The following is a 26307-nucleotide window of genomic DNA, read 5'->3' as shown; positions in this document are numbered from 1 at the left end:
AGTAAGAAGGAGAATGAGATCAATATTGTTTTAAGCCCATTGCCTCTACATGGCATTATCACCCAAGGCCAGGACTTGCAAGAACTTGCACAACCGTAAGAATAAGTGGCTTCTTAAATTTTGTATTCCTTATGCCTCTCTTGTCTTACCTTAGTCTCAGTCCTATTATTGCTCCCTTTTTGCCTTTTCCAAGTTTAAGTTCTAAGTGTGTCCTGGTGGATCACTAGGGATAAGGTTTAAAATACTTCTTTAGAAGTCTTTTGTACTAGTGTGTAGAAAACAGAGCATTTCAGTTCCTTTAGGAAATCTGCTAAACAAGTTGCCTACCTTTCTAGAAAAAAGTATAGAATGCAGTAACACATTTCCAATTAGTGGCAATTCCTTTTAAAGTAAATCAAAGCAATATCTAGGGTGAGTAACATCTATTACCATATGAGAATGTTTGTTTCTCTCAAAGCTAAGAGTCCAAGGCCTGTGTGGCAGGTTGTGACTACACTATGATAGGATTTTTGAGAGCAAAAAAGCTTGTTAACGGAGACTTGAATTTTAAGCAAAGATCTAAGATTAAATCAAAGCTTTGCTATTGTTTCAGGCAAGTCTTCCTTCCAAACCTCTTTATCTGTTCAACAGAGTATAAAGAAGATATGGGAGAGAAGGCAGACACAAAATGCGCTATGAGAGAGCTTATGAAGAATGGAGAGACTCATAAAAAATTTGCATCACTGCCAACGACAATGCTGTGAATTCAGAGGGCATTTCCTAATTGTTTCATTGGAATAAGGGTATGGTAGTGGTTATTGAGATATTTCCACGAGGACAGAGGTTCCTATGGGACTGTTCTCAGAGGATCCCCTACACCTCACCAAGGAAGGGGAGACATGTTCCTATATCTTCTAATCTCACTGGGGCAAACAGCACTAATTTAGAGGGCACATGCTAGAACACCCATTTAGACAGAGTACCTCTAGATAAATCCTGTGCTGAAAGAAACTTGGGCGAGATTATCCTAAGAGGAAACTGCCCAAGTCACTCTATTTCCAACTCACCATGCTCTTGCTGGGGGTCCTTGGCTGGCACCTTCTGTAAGAGCTGGAGAACATCTTCCTCCCTGAGGGCTGGAAGGTTTGTAAGGTGATGGAGAGAGTAGAGCACTGAGTGGCTGCCTCCACCATGTAAATGACACAAGAGATCTCTCTTTGGTATGAGGTTACTGAAAAGGAAAGATGGGAGGGTGGAAGGGAAGGCAGTTTATATAATTGCTCTAAGAAAGACCAATCTCGATTCCTCTCTGGCCCACAACACAGGTTTCAGTTGCCCAAACACAAAATTTCAGTTGTTCTGGGATAGAGCAGAACATTTATTTACCCTCAAGAAGTACAAAGAAAGGGCCTTTAGGTCTTTAGAATATAGAAAGGGCCTGCAGATGAAGCTTCCTAATTTCTGTACTCTTCCTAGCTAAGAAGTGACACAAGCTTCTCTGCTTTACTTTGAGTAAAGGCCTCTCACTAATTCTCACTTTGCCTACTTTACTTCAGGAAGTGCTAGTGAAGTAGGTGAAGAACAGGAATCCAGATGTAGGCAAGATCTAAGGCCAAGTTACCAGGAAAACATAGCTCACACACAGTTCAATAGGCAGTTGTTGAATAAAGGTGTCATCTAGGATAACACATGGCTAAGAATGCCGACTACATTTACTAGCTGTGTCATCTTGGGCAAGTTACATAACACCTCTGGGCTTCAGCTGCCCCATCTTAAAAATGAAGATAATATCGGTATCTACCTCATAGGATTGTTGTGAGCAAAATCACCCATGTAAAGGGCTTGAAGCTATGCCTGGCATATAGTAGGTGCTCAGGAAATATGAGCTATTGTTCTTTTTATCATTGTTACCCTAAAATTTTCCTCTACTTATAACCTTATGGCTATAGTAAAGATATTATATTTTCTGGTTTAATAGTTAGGATAATTATTAGTTGGTAGTTAACATTGTCAACTCAAAACATTTATGTATAAGATGTCTGGAAATGGTCACAGGCACAGAGCATGGGGTTAAGTGTGCCCAATGGTGGGAAGGGGGCTGGCCGCATATGGCTGTACCTGCTCTGCTGTACACACCACTCCAGGACCTCCAGGTGAGCCCACAGCCCATCACAGGCATCCCTGAGGAGCTTGTCGCAGCTGTGGTCCTGTTGATATAGAAGAGATGCTGACTCGAGCATCTGGGGCCAGAGATTGTGACCGACTTCAGTACCCTGCAATCCGCCTCAGCCCAAAGCCCCATAGCACTCACTTCTGGAGCAGCCCGGGCTGCAGAGTAGTTACCTGGGTCCTGTGGAGTGTCTGGAGCAGCCTCTTGGCTGACACTAGGCTCTGGCAGTGTGTCCAGCCCAGGAGTGCAAGCAGTCGACTGAGAGGCCTGAATTCCCTATCTAGCAGACAGCCAAGACTTGGGAAGTCTTCCTCTTTCAACAGCGCTAGTGCTGTCACCTGCAAGTCAAAGGAGGCTGTAATAAGCAGTTATGGGGACTTGCTGCTCATTAGGGTAAGAAGCTTTTTAGTATATCAGGGAGATTTCTGATAATGACAGACATGGCCAGTTGAGTTAAAAATGTTCACAAAAACACTAGACTATAAGCTCTTTGAAGGCAGGGATTGACTTCTGCTGTAACATGGCACATAGGATAAGCATAGAACATAGCACGTAAGATGAGGTTGATACATATCTGTTGAATTAAGTTGAAGCTCAGTGCAATCTGGAAAAAGGTTAGAGCAATTAAATTCCCCTGTCAGACAGGTGACATACTGCTTCCACTGTCTTTTCTTCCTCGTACCCTCCAGAAAACTTATACATATCCAACATTTTAGTTCCTGCCAAAGGACCAATATAAAATGACTGCATTTCTGATAATGAATGACACTGGTTCTCAAAGCCTTCTTTCCCCTAGGACTATGGGATGGACAGATCCAAATGACTCACCAATAATTAGGCTGCTTTATGTTAGACAAACGAGTAGGAGAAAAACAAGGCATGAAAAAGCCTATTTAAAGTCCCTGGGTACTTCTCTGATGGAGAATAATTAACTTTGACCTACCAGGATCTGTTCAAGGAAGTGCTTGCTGTTGCTCAGGCAGTAGAAACAGGCCGATTTCCAAGCCTGGGCTGGATCAGGATTGGAGAATAAGGCTAGCATTGCCCGCTCAGGATCCAGATGGTCCGGTGAGGCTGAAAATCATACCAGATAGGTTACCAGGGAACCGGAGCTCTTCTTTCCTAAGCTAAAGCCCATTTGAAAAGTCAATTGAATTGATATGACAGTTTGCTCTTTTCAACACTTAAACCAGGTTTTCTATACTTCTATATTAAAACGCTTTACTCCTCTCAGTAGCTTCTGAAAAGCTCTTTGCTGCTATTACTATTACTATATATATATTTTCCAGCATTCCGTTTTAGACTACAAAATCTGTGCTTTTACAAAAGGACACCTCACCCTTTTTGCTCAGCCACTCCCATTAGATTTCTTGAGCAACATAAAGGCACCAGCCTAGAGGAACTCCAGAGAGGTTGGGCATTGTGAAAATACCAACATATCAGGAGAAGCGGCAAAGAGAACACACCTTTTCCCAAGGATGTGGCCTTCGGTGGCTTTTCTGGGGTCTTCTCTGCATAGGTATGGCCATACAGGGATACCAGTCCACATCCGGCCTTATGTAGCAGGCAGCTGAGCAGCTGCTCCTCCTGCAGGGGACTGCCTTCAGTCTTGCAGGCCTCCAGCAGTTCTTCACATAGGAGATGCAGCTCAACCCCGAGTGGCTCTGCAGGGCAATGCAGAATCCGCAGGGCTCCATAGATGGCATCTGCTTCCCCAGGGGGCCCAGCAGCAGGGCCCTGCAAAGCTCCCAGTGCCTTTCGAATGAGGTCCACCAGTGCCTTTTGCAGAGGCCAGCCACAGAGGCCAGTGCCATTGTCCTCCCTAAGCAGGAGCTCCAGCAGAGCCTGCACTGGCTGGGGGGCCTGCCTCAGAAGGTCCCAGAGCACAGAGACAGCTTCTGAGCTGAGCTGGAGGGTCCAGCTCTCTCGCCTCTGATTTCCATCAAGCACAGGGTCTACCGAGTCTTGTGATAAAGCCTCACATAGCTCCTAAATAGAGAATGAAGAGAAAGATGCATGGTGAGCATGTCGAGAATGTTATCACCTGTATGCCTTGATGTTTTCCTCTTTTCAACGTGTGTTTGTGTATAATAGTAGCAGTAGCAAACACTTCTGTAGTAGTTACTATGTGCCAAGCCCTTTACACAGAAAAATAAAATAATCCTCACAACAATCTTAAGAGGAAGATACTCCTATTATCCTCATTTTACAAATGAGGAGATTGACAAAAGAAATTAATTCAATTGCCCAAGGCTTCCATGTTCAAACTCATCCCCCCTTACCACCTCCAAAATGTATACTGTCGCTTTAAATCAGGAATTGCAAACTCATAGACCAAGCAGGTAACAAATGGGCATAAGACACTATGCCCAGCTCAAGGCATTTAAATTCATTTTTTTAAAACAACATTACACGCCATTCCCACATTACACATTAACCCCCCCGTCTAAATCCTAGCCATGCTTTAAGGTATAGCCCTTTTCTTACTCCTCTACAAAACCTTCCCCAATACCTCCAACCCACACAACTCTCTCTCTTTATTGGGCTTTGAATCTACTCAAAATTAGTACCACATGGCTTAGTATTTAATTGTTTCGTGTGTGTATTAGTCCTTGCTCCCCAACTAGATTAAGTACTTAGAGGCAAGAAACTCTATAGCCTCTAATTTGTTTGCAGGGGCGGGGCAGAAGGGTGCTTTAGGACCATGCCTATGTATGGTGCTCAGGGATGCTTCTTCATTAAGTGCCCCAAAGATGGTCACAGGACCATGAGTCCTTGACCTAATATAAGTGAAAGTCCCCACCTTAAATCTTGCTGCTAGTACGTCTTTAATTAGCTGGTGGCAAGGTGATAGAAAAATATAAGTACTAAACCTCAGAGCATACTTCAGGTACTTAAGTATAGATATAGTAAAGACTTAGTTCGAATCTGGCCCTCGGTTTTTGTGAGGATTAACTATAACACATTCAGTGCACCTGTTGTAGAAGAGGTATTCAACAAATATTTCTCCCTTCACATTCTCTACCATATACTGGTGAAAAATTCAAGCACCTAAGTTTAATCCAAGTTATGCATTCCTTTTACATGAAATGAAAAAAATCTTTAATCCCCAGCTATTCTTAGTACTTCTGGACAATCCACTTCTAAGAATTCTAAAATCAGATAAGTTTATCCTAATTCTAAACTCCTCTCAGAGGGGCCTCTACCTAGCCTGGTCTTGCCTGAGAATAGCCTATAGCCATCCTCTTGGGGACCTGTCTTTGCTGGATCCCTGGAAGCTGAAATGGTTGAGTGACTGTGACTCTGGGCAGATGGCTCCAGAGCCCTCTCTCACCTTGAGGATGTCCTCTGGAATGTCACCTTGGAGGTCTTCTGACAATAAAAGAAACTCAAGCTTTCTCCGGAAAACAGTTGGGAGTAACTTCTAAAAGAATCATAAGAAGGCAGAACAGTGATTAGGTATATGTTTTAGTTAACAAATTATAAGTAAATATTTCTCTTCAGTTACTCTGGTTTCTGCTGTTTCTCTAAGATAAAGTACTTTTAAACATTAAATTCCTAGATATGTTTTGAGATACTTTATAAACAAGAACAGCTAAGCTTGGGTGCATACCCCTCTTAAACACTCACACTTAAATCCCACATTTCAACTCTGTTTGCTTATTTCATGTGACTTTTTCTATCACTTGAAGTCTTTTTTCCAAGAATCCCCCTTGCAGTGTCCAAAACACCTAATTATGAGTAAGCATAATTAGGAGGGTGTGGCCCACATGATCCCTAATTTTGATATTCATTATAAGTTAGAAAACAAAAATAAAGGGAAAGGATCTAATGTTTATTAAACACTTATGTGTCAGGTACTGTGTGCTATATTTTCATATCTTTTTAAAAATCTCATTTAATCTCTAAATCAAACAAACCTGTGGCATAAGTATGTATTTTAAAAGATAATTGTTACTAAAGATGAAATGGTTAGGAAGTATATTTCAATTATTTTAAGCATGAAAAGGAAAAAGTGATCCCGATGTTTGTTAATGGGACATGCCACCAGAGAAGACTAACGAAAAAAGGAAGAGAAAGCCTCTGACTCTTCCTGCACCTGCTTGTTTCAGAATAACTTCCCTTTTCCTGGTTCTTAAGAGCAAAATAAGTCTCCCTTTCTCCAGACACAAAGACAAATAAGATAAAGTCTGGGAATAATCCTGACAAACACTGCTTTAAATTAGAGACACTGTAAATCATGTAACTGATTAAAGCTTCCAGAAGCTGGGTTTTACGAAAGGTCCCCTAACTCGCAGCAAGAAGCACCTGCAGGATTGTGTGTGTGTGAGGGGAGTTACAACACAAGATCACAATTACTCTATTCACGTAACATTCATCACATCAGAGGCTAATATGATCTAGCACATTCTGGGCCCCAAATCCTATTTCTCCTTACCACACCCTTCCCTAATGCACCTACACCTGCATAATTCCATAATGCTAGTGACTGGAAGCTGGTGAAGAAAATTCATGCTGGGAAGCTGAAGGTTAGTGTTTTTGCTGAGGACTAAGAGGAAGAAATAGGTAAGATGTCTAGACAGCAGCCCCTTAAGAAAAGAACAAAGTCTGTTTACGATTTTAGAACTTTAATCTAGAATCCTGATTAGTTCATATTTATTTTACTGGTGAAATTACATTATACATATGTGGGGTCATAAACGACTCACATTTCTAAAGCAAGCAAGAATTTGTTCCATGTTTCTAAAAAAATTTTCTTACTACAAAAGCAAGGCATGTTCGATGTAGAAAAATGAGAATTTACAAACAGGCAAACAAAGACAGACAGACAGACAGACACACACACACACACACAGACACACATCTTTCCATTGGAAAAAAACTACTATTAATACTGTGGTCTAAGGGCATTCAGACCATCTTCTATATAGGCATCTATGCATGCATACCAAACGTACTATTTTGTAAACTTTTCTTTCTCACATAGCAGAGTATGAACGTTTTTCCATGTCACTGAAAACTCATTTACCACATAATTTTAATAATGGTGTGGTATTTTACAAATAGATAAGCCAGTCCTATACTGTGGACATTGGAGTTGTTTCCAGTTTTCCTGTATTAGAAGCAGCATGGCAGTGAACATCTCTGCAGTTAAAGCTTTGCACACATGCTTACATGTGTATAGATCAGTACAAGATGAAAAGGCAGATGGTAAAAGTGGATGAAAGAAAGAGAAAACTGACTCACTGTTTCAACTAATAATTAAAAAGGAAGCTTTTGGCAGAAGGTGGGACACTGGAAAAGGATAGGCAGCCAGCAAGCTCAAGAAGATGAAGGCCACTCCAGGAGTAGGACGACTCCTAGAATTTACTTGAAACCTTAGCCCTTGTATAAAATTTTAAAATTCTCTAAGGTTCTTGTTTAAAGTTTAAAGCATTCCCATTACAGTTTAAATAACTGAGGCATTGGAGCCTTAAGGACCAAATGATCTTCGATGTTGGCAAAAACAAGAGCAACTCTTAGTCTGTGCTAAGTAGCCAGGGGGAAGTGATATCCACTGCCTGATCTGGTTGAGCAACTGTCCACAAAATAAGCAACCAATTAGCCATAAAGTAAACAAGTACCCTTCAGTCAGGGCAAAGTTCATCGGGTTTCACAGATCCCGTGTTTGTACTGGAAATATCCTTAGTTGGTAACAATAAAACATTTTTTATGTTTCTCTTTGAAGATATTACTGAATATTTTAGCTCAAGTTTTTGTCTTTTAGATCTGAAACTATAGCCAACTGTTAATCATTCTGGGGTTATTTTTCAGTTTTGCTACTTTCTTCCCATTCATCCTAGTCTTTCTGTAATTTCTCTTTGCTAGACAATTGGCCAAAGCCTGGATAATACATTTAGATTAGTAATTTCTATTACTTTTTGACAGCTCTTGTAGAGAAGAGTACAACTGGAACTAAAGACAAAAATTATTCTGATGACTGAGTAAAGAAGAAAATTAGGCTAAATTATAGATATTTACAAAACAGAATTTATGGTTTCTAACTTTTAAGCCAATAAAGCCTAAAACTAACACTGAGGTGGAAAAAGCAGAGGACTGGAAACTCGCAGTCAGATCTTGGTTCCAGCTATAGTTCTGCCAACTAACTTTACACTGTGACCTTGGGCCATTCATTTCTTTTTTGAGTCAAAAGTTCTTCACTTAAATCTTGAAGTCTGAGGAATAATACAAAATTGCCTGAGGGAAATACCTTTAATGGATATCAACTTCTGATAATTATCACATATTTCTAAAAAGGCTTTTAATGGCAAATTTTCTTTTTCTTACAAGTTAGTTTTCTTTCTGTGTTAACTTGCTCATTTTGTTTTTACATTTGGTAAATTTTAGTTCAAATCATGTAATTAAATTATTAATTAATGAGGTTTAAATCTGTAAGATTTCACTAGACTGGACTAATTAAAATAATATTTTTGGAAGAATAACCAGCTCAGCCCATTCTCTATTCATATGAGGTTTATACTTTATTTGCTATCTTGTCATTTTCACTGAGTTCGGCAAAGCTGTCAGGCACAAGTGTCACAGTGGTTTTTAACAAAATGGTATCACCTCAGATGGTATTACATGCCAATTATGTTAGTGAATTAATAAATGAATTTAGGTAAGGAGACAGCAATAAACATTTAAGCCATTCTCACTATCGATATGGAAAGAGGAATATGACAAACCTCATAATAAAGGAAGTAATAGACATAGGGGAAATCTCACAACCACTTCCCAGTTCTTCTCAGTCTTGGCCTCAGGAGAAAATTTGAAATATAAACCTACTTACCTTTTCTTGGGCCAACCATTTTTCCAGTACAAGAAGCCAGACCCAGGCTAATCGCTGAGGACTGATGTCTTGTCCACATCTGAAAAATGTAAAAAGAAAGAATTTCTAAACAAAGACTTTCTATTAACCTTTTCTCTTTTGTGATCCAAATTTCAGATTTCACTGCTCAGTTTATTTTAAATCTGAACAGTAAAGATGTTGTTCTAATGAGAATTTTAAAATACATACTGCAGATCAATAAAACTAAAACCAGAATAGAGCTAGCAGCTTTCATAAAAAAGTCTTAATCTTTACCTCCACCTCCTTATCTAGTCTTTATTATTTTTAATCAAAACAATATCACATAGAAAACCATAAAGCAAAGCTACCTAAAGTATAATTTTAAAGTATAATCAAGTAGACTTCAAGAAAAAAAGGAACTTGATAAAAATTTATTTTTAACTCTATGCTAAAAAGGTTATAGAAATTCATAAGCCTTTCTTTGAAGTTAGTAATTAAAAATGAGACAGTAACAGGCTAGAACCCAAATTTAAGGGGAAAAAATAAAGAAAAGAATCACCTATGTCTCCATTCTACATATGCTAATACAGTACTTAAAAAATATAACATAACTGCCAAAGTAAGGAAAAGTGAGGGAGAGACTAAACAGTACATTTAACTCCTACATCACTAGTTGTTACTAGCACTGCCAGGAAGAACTTCATTAAAAATTTAGGTAGATAACAGTGGTTGCCAGGGGGCAAGGAGAGGTCTAAATACTAAGAGGTTGTGTATCTTGATTATTGAGGTATTTAGATGATTTATCTACACATGAATAAAACTGCATAGAGCTACACACATAATAATGAATGCAGATTTAAAAACTGGTGAAAACTAAATAAGGTCTGTAGTCTAGTTAACAGTAATGTACCAATGTCAATTTCTTGGTTTTGCTACTATACTATAGCCATATTAAATGTCACTATTGAGGGAAGCTGGGGAAAAGGTGCTTTTTGTACTATTTTTGCACTTCTTGTGAGTCTATAATTATTTCAAAATAAAAAGCTTTAAGTGAATTCACTTCCAGTCCTTTGATAAAGCTACAACAATATCTTCAATTTCATAAGAGGAGAGCAGGGTTTGCTTTTTTGGAGGCAAATAAAATGCTTTTCAACGCAGTTCCACCATCTACTTTAATAATAAACAAGAAATGGTGGGTTCAGACACAATTTGCTGGCTAGGCTTAACAGCATATTCAGATGATAATTCAAAGCCAATATTGATTAATAGGCATGTATTTTAGAGGTAGCTTTTCAGAGCATGTGAAATACCCTCTGCGTCTGCTAATTCTTCAGAGGGTAGCTGAATGAGGCACATTGACCAGAACCCAAATACTGAACCCGGTGTCTCCTGCCCTGTGACTGCCTGGCAGGAAGAGAAATCCCTTACCTCAGCTGATCTGGACACACCACCAGCGCCTGAAGTATATCTTCCACTTTCTTTGGGATATCCCCTTGTGCCTCGTGTAGCTGAGGTACACACGCCTGTGCCAGCTCCCATTCTCCTCTGCGAAGGCACTCACAGAAAAATCCAAAAAGCTCCTTCTGGGAAGCGGTTTCCTCTTTTCCAAATGGATGGTGCATTTTCCCAGCACAGAGTGCAGGGAGACGGAAAGGGATGAATTACGCAGAACACATTGTCAGTTTTCGTGGGGCACCTCCTATAAACAATTTACACCAGAGTAAGAAGCAGAAGGAGCAGTGTTTGGACAAATTAGCAACTACTAGCCGGACAAGGAAAGGCGGGACTTACTTTCCTAATTATCGTTGTCAGGTTGATTTGACATGTTACTATCTTTGTTTGAGAAGTTCCACCTTTCCCCAAAGGGGTGGATCAAGCATCCAATATCCAATTAATATTAATAGTGTTATTAGCCCAGGGCGCAGACCCATAACTTCGCTTTCGTATTCCCTTCTGAACTTTATATCTAGTCCAGCTCCAAATCCCCAGGTGGTCACGTCCTTAAGCATGAGAAATTCAGCAGGAACCTCCCTAGTTTGAGCCCTGCCTGAAGGAAACAGATTGAAAACCCAGAGATGAATCTGTGCCAGAACTGTGGGGCGGTGGGGTTGGGACACAGGGACGCTCCCTACAGGGGTCGTGGAGAGCGCCCCCGCCTTCTGCGTGGTGCCTTACACTCACCTGCTCCTGGCGCCCAAAGAAAGAGAGACCTCAGCGCAGCCATGTTTGAACCGAGTCAGGTGACAGATTCCATCTGGGAGGTTGCGAGAGTGGTGATAGGCTGACGACTGACAGCGGCCACTATTGGTCAATGGAGGGAAGATGCAAATAAAACGCCATGTTTGTTTGGGTCACGTGACGCAGCCTCGCGGGACTAGAGGAGGCTAGGAAATTCGGAAAGACTAAGTAAGCGCCATCTCTCTCAGTTTTGACAGCTCCTCTGCTCTACACCTTCCGTTCTGCGTTCCGCGGAGCAGGTGGCGGGAATAGCTGTATTCCTTGACTCCCCCCGCCCCGCTCTTTTCCCCCTAGTGTTTGAAGTTAACGTATACTGAGCGCCAACCAGTACCACTGCTTTGCCATGCCTTGGGGATATCTAGAGCAAGACCTGAATCCTCTTCCATTATTATTCTGTCCATTCGCGCTCTCTTATAATCCCAGAACTCTACGTTTTCTTCTGTTTAACTCCATTTTCTTCTGTTTAACTCCATTCATTTATGTGTTCTCTTACCCGGAACCGTTAATTGAACGGTGTGCTTAGGCTTTAGAAGCTCCCCTGTCCTCAAGTCTGGTGAGGGGTGCAGATCAATAATTAATATAGAATGAGCTAAATTATAAGAAAGAGTTATGCACAGGGGAGATGTGAGCAAAGAATGAGCAAAAGCTTTCCGCGAATACAGTAATCTGAAACCGAGTCTTAAAGTAACGGTTTGACCAATTCAGCATTTCCCAAACTACTTCACCACCAAAGGGTGGTGAAAAAAAGCAAGCCAAAACAAACCAAAAGCTTTCTTCCAAATCCTCTTCTATGATTAGTGGAGTCTCATATCTCTTTGGTCCATTAAGCAATTTTTAAATGTGACGAAAGAAAAGAGAGAATTCCAAGCAAGGTTTCTCCTGGCTTCATACACTCCTTGCTGATGTCCCTCCACCGAATTTTGATAATCACTAGATGGAGAAACGGATTTACAGCATTGTTACAGAGTGTGACTACAATTCCCAGCAAGCAGCGGAGCCGACCTGGGCCTGTGCCTACTTCTGATTGGGTGTTCGCCAGGATGGCAACCCAGCCACCGCCTGGGTTGTTGCTTTGTGGCACTTTCCGCGGGGAACTGTGTAAGGGGTGGGGAAAACTTTGAAAGTTGGATGCTGCAGACCCGGTACTGGAAAGTTTCATCTTGGGGACAGTTGTGAGGACGTGGGGTGCGCTCATTATTTTCTGCTCCCTTTCTGGGCCCGTGGTATCCATATTGGGAAAGCGGAGAGTCTCTCGGGTGCAGGGCACGCCCCCGTAAGCTGGTAGGGATGTTAACAAGAACTCTGCCGCCGATATGGGGGTTTCTTGTATTCTTTTGTGAGGTTGTATGGAAAGAACTCCTTGTTGAAAAAGTTCTTTTTAAGGAATTTTAGGGTGATGTTTTTGCTGCTTGATGCCTACCCCCTTCCACTTCGGAGCGGTTTGGGGTCTAGGCAGAGAAGCCCGTGGTTAGGTGTTGAAGAAGTGGTTGGTAATAAATAGCGTGGAATCTGGAATCAGATCCCTGAATTCGAATGCGGAGGCGGGCATATACTAGCAGTTAGACTTTGAGAAAGTTTTTCAACTCAGCCTTAGTATCCTTAATCTGTGAAATGAAGTAAACCATCTGAAGCGCTTGGAACAGTGTATGGAACATAATAAGGGCTCAATAAGTATTAGCTGTCATTGTTACTTAACGGTTTTCATTGAACATCTAACATGAGGATTTATCTTTTCTTTTTAAAAATATTTTAATTAGTTGCCATTCAATATTATACTAGTTTCAGGTGTACAGCAAAGTGGTTAGACAATTATATAATTTACAAAGTGATTCCCCCAGATTAGACTAGTACGCACCTGGCACTATAATAGTTATTACAATATTATTAACTATACTCCCTATGCTGTACTTCACAACCCTTTGGCTATTTTGTAACTACCAATTTGTACTTCTTAAGAATTTTTCTTGATGAGGATTCAGTCGCTAGGGTTGAATATCTTTCCTCATTCTGCATTCACATGAGCGCATGCACACACACATCAGGAACTTACAGTCTCTGGTGGAAGAATCAAACATGGAAGCCATAATGATATGTTAAAAAGATTATCAGACAAATATGTACAAAGTGATGAGAACATTGGAGAAGAGACTGAGTTGGGGCAAGGCTTTGCGGAGGAAATTTAGGGAAGCAGAATGATGCTTAGGTAATTTACCAATACACTGTTGTGGCTGGAGATCAAGTTGTGTGAGGCAGCAAATGATGTTTTGCTGAATGAATCGATAATGATAATGATTGTTAACCTTGAACATTATGTGCCAGGCACTATCCAAATCCTTTAACCTTCACTACTTTCCTATGGAGTAGATAGTTGAATTACCCTTCTTTGACAGATGAGAAACTAAAACAGTGGAAAGTGAACTTGCTTTGCCAGGAAGGCCAGGATCTGGGCCTTGCAATCTGATTTTCCAGTTAGAAGGAAATGAGGGGTTAATTTATGAGGGGTTTTTATGCAATACTAAGAAGTGTGAAATTTATCCTGTGGTCTAATGATTCGATGGGCTGTTTAAAGGAAGAGAGTGACAGGATTGGAGCAACTTTTTAGGAAGCTACTTTTGGCAGGATTGTGGCACTGACTTGAATTTTGCAGGCCAGTTTTATGCTTCTTTCTGTCCATAGCACATTTAAATACCAGCGATACCTATTGCAGTTATTTTTGTATGCGGCTCTTTTCATCTTTTATTGTGAATTGCCAAAGGGAAGGGAATATGTTTAAGTGGTTCTTGGACCCAGAGCTTAGCAGAGTGTGTGCTTAAAAAAAAGTCTGTGGAAGAAGCAAATAAATGGATTTTTTTTTTTTTTTTTTGGTGAGACAGGAAGTGACCAGAGACATATGCAATAGTCCAGACAAGTGGTTGGAGTGGCCCTAATAAGACAAAAATTACAGAGTTGGTCATTCATTGTTAAAATCCTGGTATTTCTGGGTTTACGGTTCTTCTTTTTGATTGAATATATATCTAAATGATATCATTGCCTGGAACTACCTGATCTGTAAAGACACTAGGCAGTGACAAAGCACACGTCACTTAATAAATTTTCTATTGGGGAAATAGAAATCAATACCGACACATTCCCATTGCGAGAAATGGGAGGGATATATTCTGTGTTTGTGGGAGGTATGTGTGTATGTGAGTGAAGGAGCAGATGCATATGGGAGAGATTGATTTAATCTAGTTCAGAGAATTTAGATATTAAATAGAAATTTGGGCCTTGGTATTAGATATAAGTATCTACATTCTTGGTATATATTTTTGTTCCAAAATGTTACTTCTTTTTGATAATTTCATTGCTTTATCCCCTGGAACAATGAAGAGTTCCTGTTTCTATTCTATCCAGAGGATATTTTGCTATCTCAGTGGGATACACGGTCTTTCCTTGGCATACATTATTATAGGAATCACAGTGATTATATTCTAGCTCTTGGAAGGCAGTTATTTCAGAAACCTCATTTAGCCCTAGCAAGGTTCAACAACAGTGAAATTTAATAGTATATGGGAATGTGAAAAGCTAATATAGTTTGTGGGAACGTGAGAAGCTGTTATGTGGGAATCTGGGCAGCTAGGGTAATAAACAACAATTCAGCTTATAAATAATAAAATCCCATTTGATTCAGAAGACTTATCTGACTTATAGAAAAAGGATAAGTTAAATATGATTTGGACTTTTAGTAGAGTATAACGGTTTAGGGAGTAGACTTCAGAATCAGACTTCCTGGGTTCAAATTCTAGACCCAACATTTACTTTTTCTGGTGATACTAGAGTAAGCTTTCCAGATTTTTGTTTTCTCATATGCAACAATGAGACCAATAACCTTCCTTATAGGGATGTTGAGAAGATAAAATATGATAATTTATGTAAAGCAACAGTGCCCGGTATATAGTAGATGCTCAGAAATTTATTATTGTTATAGTACAATGAAAAGAAAGACTTTCTAGGAGTGTTGTTTGGAAATATGACTTGAAGGTTAGTTACACATCCAAATAAAATTTATTAATGCATTGAAAATTTCAAGATGCTATACAAACGTGAAGTGGTATTATTATATTCACGTAATAAGTATTGTGTGAAATGCACATTCTTTTCTTGCCTTGTTTCTCTGTATGTATGTTTGACAAACAGTTGTCTCTCTTATGTAAGACTTTTAGAAAGATTCTATAGCCTTTATTTTTTCAGTAACATTTTAAATACTACTTATTTCATTTTGCATATGAAAAAATTGGAAGGATTTGTTATTTTGTAGAGTGTTTTGGATAGTTGCCATCTGTTATCACTTATGCTATTTTCTGATATTTTTTTTAAAGTGGTTCTTTTTTTTTTTTTCTGCATCTGAAGGCATGGGTAGCAAGAAACTAAGACGAGTGGGTTTATCACAAGAGCTGTGTGACCGTCTGAACAGATTTCAGGTTGTTACCTGTCAGGTAAAGTTTATTTAATTTTTTCAATGAGAAATTTTAAGTACCAATTAATTTTAAGTATACCTAAATAACTCTTAACTAAACCTGAAATATGAGAACTTAGGTTTACAGAAAAAAAAAGGACAAATGATAGTGCTTCTCCATAGGCTAAGTTGAAAAGACAAGTCACTTGGATTATACTTCCAAATATGATTTCATTTACCCAAGTTCAATATTTTTGCATTGGGCAGGGGGAGAGGGAGAGGTGAAATACACCTATGCCATTTATTTGGAATTCTAGGAAAGTTTTACTACTTAACCCATTTCCTGTTTGCCCCAAGAATACTTGCTGGTGGCACTTGTGCCTGCAGCATTTACCCAGATATACTCACGGATTACAGTGTTAACCTTACCCCCAAAGTTTGCCACGAAATATCTCGCTTTTATTATTATTTTTGCATTGCTCTAGTATATTGATAGTCTTTGGAAACAAATGACATCATTCTATTTATAGCGTTCTGTTTTTAGTACTGGTATTTTCATTTACAAAATATATTCTCCATCAGTGAAAATGTCAAATCCTAGAAAATGTAGTGTTCCTACATGTGATGTTAATATCGTTCTCAGTTGTTAGCCTAAGATTCATTTGGTGAATCCAATTTATATATACATTTCTGTTACATTAGGATTAGAGACAAGTTCTGTGTAGAGATAACAGTAAGAACAGTTTTTATATTTTATTTTCACATTGAAAGCCAGTCAAATTTGCTTCAGCCTCAAAGAGCATATTTATGTAAAATTAAATTGATGCTGGCAGCTAGCTGCACTTTTTTGTTTTAAATGGGAAATGGATAAAAAGAAATTTTGTAGTTATTATGAGAAATATGACTCTAATGAGGAGATGGTATTCAAAATGAATAATTCCTCATGAAAGCAAGAGAAATTAATAGTTAAGATCTTTTTCCTATTGAAGGAATGAGAAAAATGTATAGAGATGTCACATTTTTAAACATAATAATGAAACAAATCTCTTTTGAGTTAAATGAGATTTAAGGTTTTAGATTAGGATTTAATCTTTAATAAAACAGACTTTCAGAACATGCTGCAACTTGTAAAAAATCACTTTATGTGTTAAAGGTATCTTTGGTTTCTGTGTTATATATTTAATAATCCTTATGTTCATGCTTGAAATGCTCTCAGTTATCAGATACTTTCTCTGAATGATTTCATATAGTTTAAGAAGAAATTCATTTCAATTTGACACTTTCTTGGTATTTGTACCCAAACTCTTCTCGGCACAGATGCAGTGCTCATGTACTCCCGGGTTGGATGCTGCTTCTATGTGATGTTATTTGATGTATCCTCCAATATATGCCAACTAAATTGGATAATTACAAGAAAAGACTGACATCATATCTTTTAGTTAAGGCATATTTAGGGGGAAAATACTGTATGGAACAAGTAAGTCTTTGATCTGAAATAAATTTCACTTTTATCTACACATGGACAGTTTCAATTGAAATATACCTTTTAATTCCAGTATCTTTCTTACACATATATTTAAAATATTCTCTTTATGTCTCTTTAGGACTTTTTATGTCTTTCCCCATTGGAGCTTATGAAGATGACTGGCCTTAGTTATCGAGGTGTCCATGAACTTGTGTATGTGGTCAGCAGGGCCTGTGCCCCACAGATGCAAACGGTATATATACATTCTTATGACGATTTGATTATGACTTTTATTTTGAAATGATTCTTCATCTTATTTAAAATCTTTTTTTTTTGGAATGAGGCAAAAGCAAAAATAGAGATGAGTACCTCAAAAATATAGACTCTCAAGGCAGAATTAGTCCTCTAATGAGAATACATACAAAAAATTTATATAGTTTATAAGCTCATGGGAGGTAGTTCTTAATTACAGGAATGAGGGGGCAACAGAAAGTTTTTTCTCTGTAGCCGATAGTGATATTTCAAAAGGTTATCTTTCTCTTTGTTTGGGTGGGATTTGTGGACTTCAGTATACTTTTAATTTTAGAATTCCCCTGCCTCTGTAATACTTTTACCATCGTCACTTACTTTACATCATAAAATACACACATTGGACTTACACTTGCTTATTGATTGAATAAATAATACTTGAAAACTTATCCTCACTCTTGAGGAGAGGTAAAGTCCTCATCAAGTTGTACTATTTTTTCATACTTTATGTTTAATGGCTTTAGCTTTTCCAATGAAAGTTTTATGCATGGTAGAAAGATACTGCTTTCCCAGGATGAGAGTTGCCTAAAATCTGTTCATTGCTTTGCAAATTTATTTATTTATGTGATTTATGGATTGTAGACAATATTCAGGTAACACATTTACCTTACTATCTCATGTTGAAATTTGGTAACCACTGAGCAATAAAGTAGGGTGCAGTTCTATGAAGTAGGAAGTGTCATTTGAGACTTCTGAAGCAATGAACAGATAAAGTATTTTCTTTTGTTCAGATTTAGCTTGTGATCTAAGGAAAATACCTTAGAGGCAGAGTAGGCAAAAGGAAAATTAGAATCAGAGTTAGAGTTTGGCACTAGTCTTAGCTTTGTCATTGATCTTGTAGCTTTGGACAGCTCTCTTTGTTTTGTGAAGTAAGTTAATATTAAAATAGTATGAGATAATTCTGTGACTGGTTTCAAAATAACCTGTTACTATTTAGAAGGTTGTAAAGCACCAGGAAAACCTTTTAATTTGACATCTGTCATTCTATTTGGTCAATATCTGTGGCATATTTCTAGTTAGGTAATTAAATAAGAGAGCTTGGGCAGGAAATTCAACTTTAGTCTCCACTTCCATCACCACTTCAGCTGCAATCTCAATATCATTCCAAGTCCCAATTCAAGAATCCATCTTTCTCCTTTGTTGTACATTCACTCTTGTAGCATTCTTTAGATTTGAATTCTGACTTAAACATTGGCTTAGTTTTAGTTCATTCTTTAAAGAAAAATTTTTATCTATTTATTTATTCATTTATTGAGTCATTTATTCCTTCAACCAATATTTATTCGGTGCCAGCCATGTATCAGGTTCTTTGTCAGGGACTGAGGATATTGTATTCAAGATTGATAAAGTTCCTGCCCTCATGTAGCTCAGTCTAGTGGGAGAAGTCAGACATTAAATAAATAATGACATGAGTAAGTAGTTAATTGTAGTAGTGACAAGTCCTATGAAGGAAAAGTTCAGGGAGTACTTGTTGAATTTAAGGTGCATGTGAAACATTGAGTGGAGACATTAAGTATGCTGTTAAATGTCTGGACATGGAGTTTGAAGGCGAAGTCTGCACTAAAAGTATGCGTTTGGGAGTCATCAGTGCACCTATAATAGTCAAAGCCATGGGAATGGATGAGCAATTGCCTAGAAAGTATATAAAATAAGAAGATAAGTGTACCCAAGACCAAATCTTGAGTGAAGCCAACATTTAAAGATGAGATTAGATAATGATGAGTCTGAGAAGAAGCAGCCGCCAAAGTAAAAGAAAAACTGGTGGAATGTCATATCACAATATTACTTTTTCTCATTTATGCATATACTATCATTTCTGAAGGCTTGTTTTATTAGTTCATTTTATTATTCTTTTTGAGAGTCACCGAATCTATTTTTGCAGTAATTACAGTTATATTTGCAAATAAAGCAATTTAATGTTGACAGATCGGGTTGCCTTTACATGTTTGATAATGTGTCCCCACACCCACCTCTGTTGCCTGATGATGGATTGTAGACAATATTCAGATATTTCTAAATCAGGTGCAAATTACATGACTTTGACCATAGCTTTTCTAATTATTATATGTGCTTGAATATAGCCTTAAAAAAATCTGTGGTAATTCTTGGTTTAACTGAACTAAGAATTCAATAAGTAAGATTAGGTAAGAGTGGGCATATTTATGGCTCACAAATATTAATATGCTGGTCTTCCTACATTGTCACAAAGCAGAACAGCCTTGGATTTAAGTCATAGATTTATTAAATTTTAAACTTTGGGTAGAAGCTATCCATTTGGTTTACCTTTGTATTCCCAAAGCCAATCTTAGAGCATGGCATGCAATTGGTACCCAATATATGTTGAATGAATGAATTTTTATAGTTACATTTCATTCATAAAAGTGAAAATTTTAATGTTAGAGAATATAAAGAGGCAAGTGTTTTTATACATTGCTAGTGGGCATATAATCACATTAATCACATCTGCAAAGATCCTTTGTACAAAAAAGGTAACATTCACAGTTTCTAAGGATTTGATGTGGATATATTTTGGGGTGGCCATTTCTCAGACTACCACACCTACCTTCAAGCTGTTCTTCACAAACCAGCCTCAGTCTGAGATGGTAACTTGATCATGTCACCCCTTGTTGCTCTCAGCATAAACTCCAAAGTTCAACAAGGTTCTTCATGATTTGGCCCCTGCTTGTTTCTCCAGCTTTATCACTTGCCACAGCACTACCACGCTCCATCTTCAACTGTTCTAAAAAAAACTCTATTTTTTGTAGTTTTTGTTGGTTTCCATTTCCGCCTGTTCTTCTTGACCTTTCTTTGTATATTCTGTTTCTTCGGCAGGAACATGCACATTTCCTTTACCTGTCTAACAGCTATTTCAAATTTTAGCTCAGACATCCATCTCTTCGATGAAGCTTTATTGAATCACAAAATCCAGATCAGGCATGTTGTCTGTGTCTTACTTTCTCTATCACATCTCTTATTAATTGCTTAGTAATTGCCCAATTTCTAGTCCTAATGGTCGACTATAACTACTGTGAAGGCAGGGGCTGTCTGTTAAATCATATTCTTATAATCTAGCTCAGTCACTGGCACAGAGTAAATATTTGTTGAACAAATAAATAACAGAGGAGACAAAAAATGGAATTGGGTTCCAGCTGCTAAAATTTGAGGTATGGAGTTGGTTTATGTTTTTGAATACATAAGGAGGTTCAAAAGAACTTAATCTTTTTCTTGTTCAGGCTTATGGGATGAAGACACAAAGATCTACTGCTCTCTTGCCAGCATTCTTATCTACAACCCTTTCTGCTTTGGATGAAGCCCTGCGTGGTGGTGTGGCTTGTGGATCCCTCACAGAGGTAAAGGAGACATTTTCCAAACCTTCCTGTCACCTTCAGAGACAGGGGAAAAAGTTTAGTTAAAAAGTATATATTTCATGAATATTAGTTAAATTACATCCACCTCAAGGGCATGATTCTCTACCTAGTACAGTTGCTCTGCAAAAAGATATTTAAAAAAATCCTTGCTGACTGGTCTGCTTAGGTTGCTGTTTTTTTGAATAAACTTAGAATGCTATGAATAATACGAAATGATATGAAACAATTTGGGAGAATTAAAAAAAGATTACTACTTAGTGTAATAGGGAGGATAATTTGAAATTTTATTAACGTGGGCAAATTGTAATATTAAACTGAAGTGAGCTATTTTTATTTCTTATGTAGATAAAACTTGATTTTAGGAAGTAATAGATATTAGTTATATATTGTTGCATAACAGATTACCCCAAAATTGAGTGGCTTAAAACAATAATAAACAGATATTAATTTTGTTCTTTTGGGAATGGCTTAGATTGGTGATATTGGCAAGCGTGCAATATCTGAGGGCTTGGTGGGGCTGGAGGACATGACTGGCAGATTGGTGCCGGTTGTTGACAGGAGGTCACAGTTCCTCCCCAAGCAGGTTCTTCAAAGCTACTTGAGTCTCTTCATGACATGATGGTTGATTTTCCCCCAGTGAGTAATCCCAAAAAAGGCAAGATGAAAGTGGCGATGCCTTTGATGATTTGGCTGTGGAAGTTACACATCATTACTTCTGTCACATTTTCTTCATTAGAAGAGAGTCATTAAGTCCAGCCCATGTTCATGGAGAGGAAAATTAGGCTCTGTGCTTTGAAAGAAATGTCAAGAATTTGAGGACATTTAAAAATCACCACAGTTCTTTTTTTGAAAACTACATTAGTGTGCTTACTGGTCCAGATGTGGTGACTCAATAGACTATATTTACCAGTACACTCCTGTGGAACTTCTTGCCTGAGAGTTCCAGGGCCATGGATACTTTAAATAAACTTCTACATAAGAACAAATTCTTAGGTCCCGATAGTCATAAATTTAACTGCAGATTTTTTTCCTTGAAGATCTAAAATTCTATTTTAGATGCTAAACCTTATCTTATTTCCTGTCTTTCAGGAAAGATTAAAAAATGTGTATGTTTCAAGAAAGATTTAAAAATGTCTGGTAGTTGCTTATAGATAGATAGTTGGTAAACGAATGAATGAGTGAATTAATCTTAAAAAAGAAAAAATTAGAACCTGCTGTTGCAGTGTACTGCCACCAGATGGTGCCAGGATTCTATTTTGTGTATTTTTGGGGGGATCTAGTGATCTACAGTCAAACTTATTTAAATAGCAAAATATTGAACTCATGGAAAATTAACCAACAACTACTTATTTTTTAAGTTTTAGAATAATTTCCAATACTTTTTTACTTAGTTTTTATCAACTCTTTCTGAATCCAAGCAGTAGTTACAAGCCATTTATGTGTTTTGTCATGATCTACTTACTTGGCTGAGTTAGAGTACAAACACCATGACTGCTTTTTAGTGGCAAGATCTCTATTTTCTGTTTCAGCTACAGGTAGCCTCTTCAATATTTTCGAGATTTTTCAGCTAAATACAGGGGTATTTCTGTTTTTTTTTTTTTTAAGAAAAAATAAAATTTTAGTATTTATTTTATTTATACAAGATTCAATAGATGCTGTATGTGTAAGTTGCGAACTCTTAGGAGCTATGACCTAACATAAGAACTAGAACAATACCAAAACCATTGAAACTAACTGTGGACTCCTGATCCTATCTTTGGCCTTCTGTTGGGAGGTAACCTCCATCCTGAATTTCTACCATTCCTCTACTTTTTTCCTCATAGTTTCCTATAGTTCCCTATACCTGTAGTTTTTCTTTACTGCCTATATACATAGGAGATATGACATTTTATTTAGTTTTGCTTATTTTTGAGCTCAATTAAATCACATCTGCGATTAAATCAGCTCTCTTCTATGAATTGCTTTTTTCACTTAGTATTGTTTTCTAAGATTTATCCATGTTGTTGCAGGTAGCAAAAATATCATTCACTTTCACTGCTGTATCATATTCCATTCTGAAATCATGCCACGTTTCATTTATCCCTTCCCCTGTAAGTGAACATTCGGGTTGCTTCCAGTTTCCTTCTAATGAAAACAAGTTCTGTGAAAACAGTTCCCCATGTCTCCTGGATCATGGGTACAGGTTTTTTTTTAGGTCAGGAGTTGGCAAACTACTGCCCAGGGGTCAAATCTGTCTCACTGCCTGTTTTTGTAAATAAGTTTTTAATGTAGCAGCAGCTATGCTCATTTGTTTACATGTTGTCTGTGGCTGTTCTTGTGATACAAAGCAGAGTTAAGTTAGTGTGACAGACACATGGTCTACAATCTAGCTCTTCTATCTAGAGTATCTATTTTGGAGTGATTTGCTGGTTGTAGGGCATGCGCGTGGGTAACTTTGCAGAATTAGGACAAATTGTTTTCTGAGTGGTTTTGCCTATTTATATTCCTGTGAGTGATGTGCAGGAATTTTTCTTGCTTCATGTCTTTTTGCCTTGGTATTATCAGGTTTCTTAATTTCCGATCTCAGTTTTCATTTTCCTAATTACTAATGAGCTTCGATATCTTTTAATAAATCAGTTGGCTATTTTAAAAAATAATTTTACTAAAGTACCATTTAAATACGATAAAATTCAATCATTGTAACCATATTAACTGTAGAATTCAATTATGTTAGTAAATTTATAGTAAATCATAACCACAATCCAGTTTTAGAACATCTCTGTCATCCTAAAATGTTGCTTGGTGCCCATTTATAGTTAATCTCCACTCCTGTCCTTAGCCCTAGGCACCACTGATAAACTTTGTCTCTAAATTTGCCTTTTCTAAAAATTTCATACAAATAGAAGCATATACTATATAGTCTTTTGTGTCTGATTTCTTTCACATAGCATGATGTTTTTGAAGTTTATCACTGTTGTTGCAATATTTGTAGTTTGTTCCTTTTAGTTGTTGAATAGTATTCCATTGTTTGGCTATAGGACATTTTGTTTACCCATTTTAATTGATGGACACTTGGATTGTCTCCAGTTATTGTCTTTCAGGAATAACGCTACTGGGAAAGTTCAAGGACATGCATCTCTTGGTTAGATTCCTAGGAGTCGATGGTTAGATTGTATGATAGGCATATGTTTATATTTAAGATTAAACTGTCAGACTTTTTTAAAGTGGCTGCACCCTTTGCATTCTCACCAGCAATACATGATGGTTTGTTTCTCCATATCCTAACCAAGACTTAGTATTATCTTTTTGATTTTAGCTATTCTAGTGGGTGTGCATTGGTATTTCATTGTGGTTTTAATTTGCATTTCTCTGATGACTAATGATTTTGAACACTTATTCATGTGCTTATTAGCCATTTGTATATTTAGGGAAATGTCTGTTTAAACCTTTCGCCTATTTTTTAATGGGTTGTTTTGTTGTTACTGAGTTGTAAAAGTTCTTTACATATACCGAATACAAGTCCTTTATTGGATATAAAGATTTGCAGTTATATTCTTCTAATCTGTGGCTTGTGCCTTTATTTTTTTAATGGTAGTTTTGAACTTTTTAATTTTGGTGTTGTCCAATCTATCAATTTTTCTTTTATAGATTGTGCTTTTGGTGTAATCTCCACGAATTCTTTGTCCAGCCAGGGACATAGAAATTTTTTGCTATGTTTTCTTTTAGAGTTTTATAGTTTTAGGTTTTACATTTAGTCTGTGGTCTATTTTGAGTTAATTTTTGTGTGATCTATTTTGAGTTAAGTGGTAGAATGAATTGTGGAATATTTTTTTTTATTTATATTCTAATAGTTTGTGTAAGATTAGAATCATTTGTTTCTTGAAAATTTGGTAGAACTTGCCTGAAAAATTGTTTGATCTTGGTATTTTCCTTGTGGGAAGATTAAAAAAATGAAATCAATTCTTTTAATGATTATAGGACTATTCAGGTTTTGTATTTCTTCTTGAATAGTTTTGGTGAATGATATTTTTAGGAATTTGCCCATTTTCTGTAACTTTTCAAATTTATTTTCATAAAGTTATTTTCCTTTAAATATGGTTTTATATGTGGTTTTATCCCATATAGTCTTTTCAAAGAGCTATACTTTTTGTTGTTGTTCTTTGTTGGTCTTCTCTATCTTTTATCTCCTACTTCAGTGATTTCTATTATTTTCTTATTCTATTTAATTGAATTTTTTCTGGGATTATTATATTTTTCCCTAACTTCTTTTTTTAAAAATTTATTTATTTAAATTAGTTTCAAGTATACAGTACATTGGTTAGACATCTATATAGTTCATCAGACGATCCCAATTTCTCCCTCCCTCAGCCCTCCACCTAGCCATCATATTAATGCTAACTGCATTTCCTCTGCGGTGCTCCCCATCCGCATGACCAACTATCAACTACTAATTTGTACTTCTTTAACCCTTCATCCCATTCTCTCAGCCCTCCAACGCCCCTTCACTCTGTCTATCACCAAATTGTCCACTATATTTGTGAGTCCTAACTTCTTAAATTGCACATTTAATCAATATGTTTTCAGTTTTTCTTCTTTTTATGCTGAGCTTGTAAGGCTATGAATTTCCATTGCTGCATTCTTTTTGCATGTGAAGTATTTTCATTTTCATTTAGTTCTAATGGTATTTTAAAATTTCATTATCATTGCTTCTTTAACTTATGAGTTATTTGAAATTTCTGAATATCTAAATTATTTAATTAAAGAATTATCTTTTTAAGTTTTAATTAGATTGTTAACCTAATTGTATTTTGGTCAGAAAATTGCATGATATTGATTATCTGAAATTTTCTGAGACTTGTTTTAAGGTTTATTATGTGATCAACTTTTGTAAATATTCCACGTATTCTTGAGAAGAATGATTACTCTTTAATAATTGAGTGCTTTGCACATGACCATTAAATTAAGCTTGTATTTGGTTTGTCCATATTTTCTTTATTTTTACTGACTTTTTTTTTCTCATCCTGACCTAGTAGTAATCATAGAACGTTGTTAAAATAGTTCATTATGTTGCCAAGTTGAAAAGTTTACTTGTAGTTTGATTTTTTTACTTTATATATTTTGAGCCTATTTTAATCACACTTAAATTAACACATTTAGAATTGTCATATATTCCTGGAGAACTGAACCATGTACTGTGGTTCTTCTATGTAGCATTTGTCATTAAAATTTTGCTGTTTTTGTGATTAGCTAATATATGTCTTCCCCACTGGAGAATAAATTTCAAGTAGGCAGAGATTATGTTTTTTTCTTCTTATTACATCTACAGTATTAACACATGTAGAAGGCACTTAATAAATATTAGTTGAGCAAATGAATTTGTTTTTATTTATTTATTAATTTTTGTACTTATATAGTGCTTGTTTATTCTAATGGTTTGATTCCTGCTGCCTTTTGTACACTTTCCCCTTTGATCATAGAAAGCCAAACTATAGGAACTTTTAATGTTATTGCTAATCCAGGGTACAGTGTTTATTT

At 37.0% G+C, this 26307-nt stretch overlaps 2 protein-coding genes across 15 annotated transcripts in view; one reads left to right on the top strand and one right to left on the bottom strand.

Moving 5' to 3' along the window:
- Positions 1 to 11289, bottom strand: part of ZFYVE26 (zinc finger FYVE-type containing 26) — a 55864-nt gene extending 44575 nt beyond the window's left edge. For 4 of the 5 annotated variants that reach the window (XM_011383897.2, XM_023526890.1, XM_023526888.1 and 1 more), the window contains exons 1-9: positions 11160 to 11289; positions 10407 to 10677; positions 8979 to 9057; positions 5484 to 5573; positions 3616 to 4138; positions 3093 to 3223; positions 2323 to 2487; positions 2098 to 2186; positions 1047 to 1210 (exon numbers count right to left, since the gene is read on the bottom strand). In XM_011383897.2, the coding sequence (XP_011382199.1) occupies positions 1047 to 1210; positions 2098 to 2186; positions 2323 to 2487; positions 3093 to 3223; positions 3616 to 4138; positions 5484 to 5573; positions 8979 to 9057; positions 10407 to 10600 (1435 nt within the window). In that variant the 5' untranslated portion in view covers positions 10601 to 10677; positions 11160 to 11289. Of the gene's footprint in view, positions 1 to 1046; positions 1211 to 2097; positions 2187 to 2322; positions 2488 to 3092; positions 3224 to 3615; positions 4139 to 5483; positions 5574 to 8978; positions 9058 to 10406; positions 10678 to 11159 lie in introns of those variants that run through there. The other variant, XM_023526887.1, reaches the window with a different exon arrangement.
- Positions 11290 to 11322: 33 nt separating this feature from the next.
- Positions 11323 to 26307, top strand: part of RAD51B (RAD51 paralog B) — a 490110-nt gene continuing 475125 nt past the window's right edge. For 2 of the 10 annotated variants that reach the window (XM_011383875.2, XM_011383846.2), the window contains exons 1-4: positions 12287 to 12401; positions 15606 to 15691; positions 17256 to 17369; positions 20659 to 20775. In XM_011383875.2, coding sequence (XP_011382177.1) covers positions 15608 to 15691; positions 17256 to 17369; positions 20659 to 20775 — 315 coding nt within the window. In that variant the 5' untranslated portion in view covers positions 12287 to 12401; positions 15606 to 15607. Of the gene's footprint in view, positions 11385 to 12226; positions 12498 to 15605; positions 15692 to 17255; positions 17370 to 20658; positions 20776 to 26307 lie in introns of those variants that run through there. The other 8 variants (XM_011383867.2, XM_023526896.1, XM_011383862.2 and 5 more) reach the window with 8 other exon arrangements.

This window comes from Pteropus vampyrus, unplaced genomic scaffold, assembly GCF_000151845.1.
Source record: "Pteropus vampyrus isolate Shadow unplaced genomic scaffold, Pvam_2.0 Scaffold15, whole genome shotgun sequence".
In the NCBI taxonomy this organism is placed as follows: Eukaryota; Metazoa; Chordata; class Mammalia; order Chiroptera; family Pteropodidae; genus Pteropus; species Pteropus vampyrus.
The sequence above is the reverse complement of the archived record's forward strand: the minus strand, read 5'-3'. Positions and strand labels throughout refer to the sequence as shown.